The sequence below is a fragment of the Filicampus tigris genome, chromosome 8 (genome assembly GCF_054856515.1).
Source record: "Filicampus tigris isolate MCC_2025a chromosome 8, RoL_Ftig_1.0, whole genome shotgun sequence".
NCBI lineage: Eukaryota > Metazoa > Chordata > Actinopteri > Syngnathiformes > Syngnathidae > Filicampus > Filicampus tigris.
Window position 1 is genome coordinate 10,689,151 of NC_141224.1, and position 6,536 is coordinate 10,695,686.

General features: G+C 41.6%; 1 protein-coding gene across 3 annotated transcripts in view; it reads right to left on the reverse strand.

Moving 5' to 3' along the window:
- adam22 (ADAM metallopeptidase domain 22) overlaps nucleotides 1-6,153 on the reverse strand; it is a 62,868-nt gene extending 56,715 nt beyond the window's left edge. The window contains exons 1-3 of one of the 3 annotated variants that reach the window (XM_086038574.1): nucleotides 5,886-6,153; nucleotides 5,506-5,672; nucleotides 1,189-1,265 (exon numbers count right to left, since the gene is read on the reverse strand). In XM_086038574.1, coding sequence (XP_085894700.1) covers nucleotides 1,189-1,265; nucleotides 5,506-5,672; nucleotides 5,886-5,982 — 341 coding nt within the window. In that variant the 5' untranslated portion in view covers nucleotides 5,983-6,153. The remainder of the gene's footprint in view (nucleotides 1-1,188; nucleotides 1,266-5,505; nucleotides 5,673-5,885) is intronic. The other 2 variants (XM_086038572.1, XM_086038573.1) reach the window with 2 other exon arrangements.
- Between the last annotated feature and the right edge of the window lie 383 nt (nucleotides 6,154-6,536).

Genomic DNA, 6,536 nt, shown 5'->3' on the forward strand with positions numbered 1-6,536 from the left:
GTAGCGCATTTGGCTGGCTGCTGAGTCGATTGGTATTCACAGCCACAAACGTTAAAGTGGCTGGTTGGAGGCTAATTCCCTTCTTCGGTCAGCTTGAAATAGGATTTCACTCGCGTGTTTCCTTTTAAGATGATATGACGAGGACAGCGGATTAAGCCAGTGAAGGACGCGCACCAGGCCGTCAAACTCTGCACTGTGAGCGTGTATTTGTGTCTGCGAGTTCACACTGAGATTCTAAACGTGTCAACAAAACAGTCACAATATACCACACAATGAGCTACAGGATTTATACTGAACAGACACAGAACCTCATAGGTCCCACACAAGCCGTCATGGGTCCAATCTGTTGCCGTTTTAAACATTTATCAACTGTATAGGCAATGTACAACATTTTAACTGCCATCCAAGATGTTGACTCATGTCATACAACTTCAGTAAAATACTGTCTTAATTTTCATGACGGTTGAGGAGGTGTAAGAAATGTCCAGTGCTATCTCACTTTTTTAACATTAACATTCACATAAGGAAGTTAACTTCTCATTTTATGTAAAACATAACAAACATACAGTGGTGCCTTGAGATACGTGTTTTAATTCGTTCCTTGACCACCGTCGTATTTCAAAACACCTTTGCCGAATGAAACGAATAGAAATTCCAGCCTACTAAAAAATTAAAAAAAAAAAAACATTTTTTTTAAATGACTTTTTTAATGCTTAGTGTAATAGACGATGTGATGAAAGCTAAGCTTGAGGGTGTATAATGTTTTGTGTGCCGGAGCAGGATGTGAAAGGACGAGAGAGGGAAGTCAAGAGTAAAGAGGGAGAGAGAGGGAAGTGAGTCGTTCACTTTCCATCAGTGGTGATCAATATCAGTGTCTGACAGCGCAGCGCTCCGGCCTTTACCGTAAATCATGCACTATTATGATGGAGCCGCTCAATCACTCCCATAACAAACATACTGTACATACACAGACATGCACATCAACTGTAAATGCACCAGAAAATGACTCTCTAGTAGCTAAATAAGCACCGGCGTCACATATTTGACTTTTCATTGAACGCTAAAAGCAATCGCGTTGACAAACGACTGACTTGACACTTTTGCCTGCGCACCACCAGCCACGTGCCGGACAAGGAAGTACGAGAGATTTACAGCGGCATCTAAGTGCAGACAGCAAGAACAACTCACTGATTGAGCTCCACGTCCAAGGTGAACTTCCTGCCAAAGGCTTCCACTTGAAAACTGGCCTGGGCCACGTGGTTCACCTGAAAGAGGACACGCAAGAAAGGGCGGATCGGTTACGGCTATTAGCATATTCACGGATCACAGGGTACGTAATGACATGCATGCATCAGACAAATGGACACGAATGGACGGCTGCAGGCTGTCGCCGGCGACCAAATGGTTGCTTAATAAGACATCAATGTTCAGTAAGACATCAACTCATCTACTTTGCTGCTGGTGCCGAAAACTATGCAAATGTGGTTTTCAGCCATGCTGGACACAGACACTTGAGGCTAACATGATGGAAGGTGAATTTAGTTAGAAATCATACCAAAAAAATGGCACTCAACAAACATTGAAAGTGTAGCTTATATGCTTGCCATTATTTTAACGTAATGCTGTAAGGGTTATAACATAGCATTAATAACTACTAAGTCATTCACTGCCAGACATTTTCAGACTCTCTTTTACCCTAACGTTTGAAAAAAATGGAAAAAGATATAAATAAGTTCCTGGGATTGAATGGCTGGACTTTGAAAAGACAAATAAATACATCAATGGCAGTGAATGAGTTAATAATAATAATAATAATAATAATAATAATAATAATAATAATGCCTTTGTAAGGACCAAGGGTGCTTCAAGTACAATTATTTGTAATTATTTTAGATTCTATTATATATCAGAAATCAGGGCAGATCATGTAATTATCCGCTGATCGGTACCGGGGGAAAAAGATTTTTTAAAGGTCATAAAGCAACAAAATAATCCTGATGTATACATATAAAATATTTCCAGATGAAACAGTAATATCTTAGTTTTGGATAGATTTATTTGAATAAATGAAATTAGATTAAAAAAAAATTAGGACCGCTAAGATGATTAGAATGCGCTTTTTTTGCTTCTTGGTGCATTGCCAAGGGACTCAGCATTGGCAGATACTCATAATCAAATGACTTGGACTCAGGTGCAAAAATGTGATTGGGACATCACCAAAAGGCCAATTACCACAATACAAAATTCAACTAAATTCTGCAAAACGGCTTTAGCAAATCTACACTGTATTGTCATTCCTATAAAGAAAGAATAAGTGAAGAAAATTGGGTTGTTTTTTTCACCAACCAGTTTTATTTGATGATTGTTTATTCTTTTGATAGAAATGACACAAAATTGCCAAATGTTGGCAAATCACTTCATCATCACCAATGTTTCTTGCAGGTATCCAACAAATGGACTCAAATGCATGAGACCGGTCACAATAAATCCAATTCAAAATCCTTATAAATTGGTCAATCCAGATCACTTCCAACAGGGAACTCAAATAGGAAGTGGAAAACTTCCTTTTCAAAATCAATAAGAGCAACATGGCTCAACACAAGCAAAGCTTCATCCATCATAACTACTGGCCTGGAACACTCATTTGATAAAAGTAGGGCTTGGACACCCAATGTTTACACATACAGTTCAATGTCCGAAATGTGCACATGTAGACATATGTCTAAATTTTACAAGCTTTACAGTGTTCGTCCACGGTTGCGCTGTAACGCCATGTCACCAGGCAATGAAGGATTTTGGTCTTAAATGGACATTTTCCTCCGACAATACATTCCGCGGACTAGAAACACAGACGTGCATTACTGCGCTTGCATGAGTGTGATTGATTTGACTGGAGGTGGATTTTCATTCCTCTTGAGTGTTGGACACAGATGGTGCACACGGCTTGTTTCATTCACTCACTTCACACCTCTCAGGGTCAATGAGAACCAATACAGTCATTCCACCGGTCCCTCCCCCTCTTTCCACCCTTGTGCCGCGGGCTACGTTCATGACAACGTGGATGCTGGAGGATCACAATGGGGTTGTGTGTGGGGGGGGGGGGGGGGGGCTCCGTTGTGGAGGTGCCCCCTGTGCTCACCCGAGGGTGACCTTAGAGCACAAGTTCCCCGAGGAGCACAGCCTCTTTTGTCTGCTCTGCTCAATGCATATATGAGTGCGTTGGGTAAAATGTATACGGCATGTACGGTATATGACTTCATCTAATCTGCAATATGAAATGTCGGTAATTGCGTTCTGCGTAACCCACTAACTCTTCCCTCATTGATTTGCGAGTTGCAGCAGGGATGACTTTTTATACTACACAGGCCAAGTGCGGACACACACAAATCGGACAAATACACACGTAGACTAGTTTCATTTGCGGGCTTTGTTTTTCCACCAAACAAGATCTTTTTGCTACTCCTCCGCTGGCGGTGTTGATGTTTGCGTCTGAGATGTAAAAATAGCCCAGGGAGTCTATAAATATCATTGTGCGTGTGTGACATCCTTTCAAAACCACTGGGCAGGTTTGTTTTTAGACTTGTGGCGCTAAAAACAGCTAATAAGTGATCAAACTCTCTTCATGTGATGTTGCAGATGATTGACAACTCTCCTGGGGCTTTGTGAACATCTCCTACAACCGCCACAAATCTATTTTCTGGCCAATTTCTGCATGAATGGCATCCATGTGAAATAGGGGGAACAGTCCACCTGGAAATTTTCTGCCTTTCAGAGCTGTAACAGTACTATGGGATGCCTGTGCGTATGCGTAAAAATAATAATAATAACAACAATATTAATATTAATAATAATATTAGTAGTATTGACATTATTATGAATAATAATAATAATAATAATAATAATAATAATAATAATGCATTGTATTGAATGGCACTTTTAAAAGTAAAAAAAAAATACATGAAAAACTAAATAAATATCAATGTAAAAAAAACAACAAGACATGACATTATGGACAGTGACACTTATTTTCCCCAGTCTGTTTGGTAATTTTTTAAAAGAATTTCTGTTTCTGTTTGGCAGATGGCAGTGCTGCTTTCTTGTCTGAGGTGTTAAAAAGACAAAGGGTTAAACAACTGCTACCATCTGTAGGCCTCTCCACTCTGTGAGCCCCGTACAAGACCACACACATTAAATGACACGTGACATGTTTGAATAATGCTAAGTGACATTTTGTTTGAAATGGACCCATCAGACATGCCGCATCACTAAATTGAGTTGCAGTTACAGCCATCATGATAATGGTGACTGAAGCACATTGGTTATTATGAACTCTACTATCACATGCTTTCCAAGTGTTTCTCACTAAACTATGTTTTGTCTGTACAGCAATAGTCATGGGGATAAGATCTTTTATACACCTATTCCAAAGGGGCAGAGAAATGAGCCAAGTACATGCTATGCTATGGTGACTTTTTTTTTAATGCAGACAGACCGAGATTGTTCTGATTTTTATGACACTCTTTTTGGAGGATTTTAAAGGTATTCTTAGTTTAAATGGCACATTTTTCAGACAACTTTTCTATGCACACAGCGAGTACACAGAGCTTTGTAAGTCCTTCCAAGTTTCATGAATTGGCCAGTTGAATGGTTTATTCAGCGGCTTTGCAAGTAGAGCGAGCCGTGAGATAAAGTAATGCAAGAAAACAGTGAAAGGGTGTCTAGTTATTCAGTCGTTAATGAGTCCAGACATATGTTTGCAGTGGTTTAACAACTGAAAATGCTCAGTCAATTTTGTTTCTTTTTTTACTGTACTTACTTAATTCCCCATTTTCAGGCATTATTTGTGTAAGAAATGTTTTTATTATTCCTCCCAGTTCAATGTGAACGTCAACAACACATAGGGGTACGATAGATTTTTCTATTTTTATTGTGACAGTCAGCTGGTGGAGAAAATTCATGTTATTCATCATGAGGGCTTAAAGAATATATCTTGAACAGAGCCTTATTCAACTCTTAATTGAATAGCCCTGATACAGTTCACTGTGTACACTGTACATGTTGACTGATGTATTTGGTTGTCCAGGAATTGTGACCCCTAGCGGACAAGACGCACAATAGCAACTTGTGGCATTTGCATGCATGTGGAAGTTGTAAAATTTTTATCGTTTTCTAAGGCCGATGCTTTTGTAATCAGACTAAACTAATGTTAAGCATCATCCACCATAGTTTACAGCACGATATGAGGAATTGAAATGCTGCATGTTAAAAATAAGTAAATCGATATTTTACTTGTATTGTTAATGATGTTGACTGATGACGATTTTAATGTTTATCGGGTTTTTTTTCCTAATGAATGCCTAAACATGAAAATGAAAATGTTTTTTTCCCCCTGCAGATAGTCATGAGCCTCACGTTGCCACGTTCAGATCTTTTGTTGATATTTTTCTCACGTGCTTCCAGACGACTAGAGGGGGATGCAAATCAATAAACAAGAGGACCGTGTACCTGCGTGGATCCGGGGCTGCCCATGACGCGGGTGCTGAGCTCATGGTAGCCGATCATGCTGTGGTTGTGTCTGCTGAAGAGCAGGCGGACAGGCACCGTGTCCTCCTTCTTCTTGCCCAGCCAGCCGCCTCCTTTACGAGGCGTCTTGACGCTCGACGAATCGTCACCTGCACCGGGGAGGGAAGACCACCCATTTTATTATTGTTGAGGACAAAAAGACACATCCACCCCCGTATGAAAATGCCCATTGCTCTTATTTACCAATTCTGTGAAAACATGTAACAGACAACAACACCTATTAAGGTTGAGGCGGAATATAAAAAAAAACACAATCACGCTATTTATATCGTGATACTACTAATAATACGATGATGGATTACCATTAAAGGAATGGGGGTTGCTCTGGTGACCGACGTGCATCAATCCACAGACGCACAAAAGGGAAATCCACCAAGGTGCGCGCAGCATCATCATCATCTTGCTCGCTACGTCTCTGGATGGGAACGACAAAACAATGCGGTAATCCACGCGTGGGCTTCGCTAGGGGACGATGGGGCCGGGGCTGCTGGTGTGCTTCATGCAGTCGCTGTGATCGGAGGCCATCTGGGGTCCTGACGAGACTGAACGCCGAGCGCGTCTGAGCGCACAGAGACGTGGCGGTTCTTTAGCGGCGAGGAGGGAGGGGAGGGCAAGGTGGGGGGTGGGGTGTCGAGAGGAGAGGCGGGGACGCAGGGAGGCAGGGCAGGGGACACCTCCTTAAAACACATCAATATCCAGCGGATCGCTGCAGAAACGCCTCATGCATACACATGAGCAAGAGGAGGGGGTGATTGTGGGAGGGAGGCTGCGGCCCTTCGATAGACATCCGAACCGAAGCAGCACCACCACAGCTCGGGCCAAAGAGGCCCCACAAGGAGCGCCGTTTCTCCGACTTCTCTACATGACTCACGCAGCTATAAAATCAGAATCTTGGAGGCGTTTTTCCACGTGTAATTTTATTAAGCATCACATGTCTACTTTAGCTTCTTTCC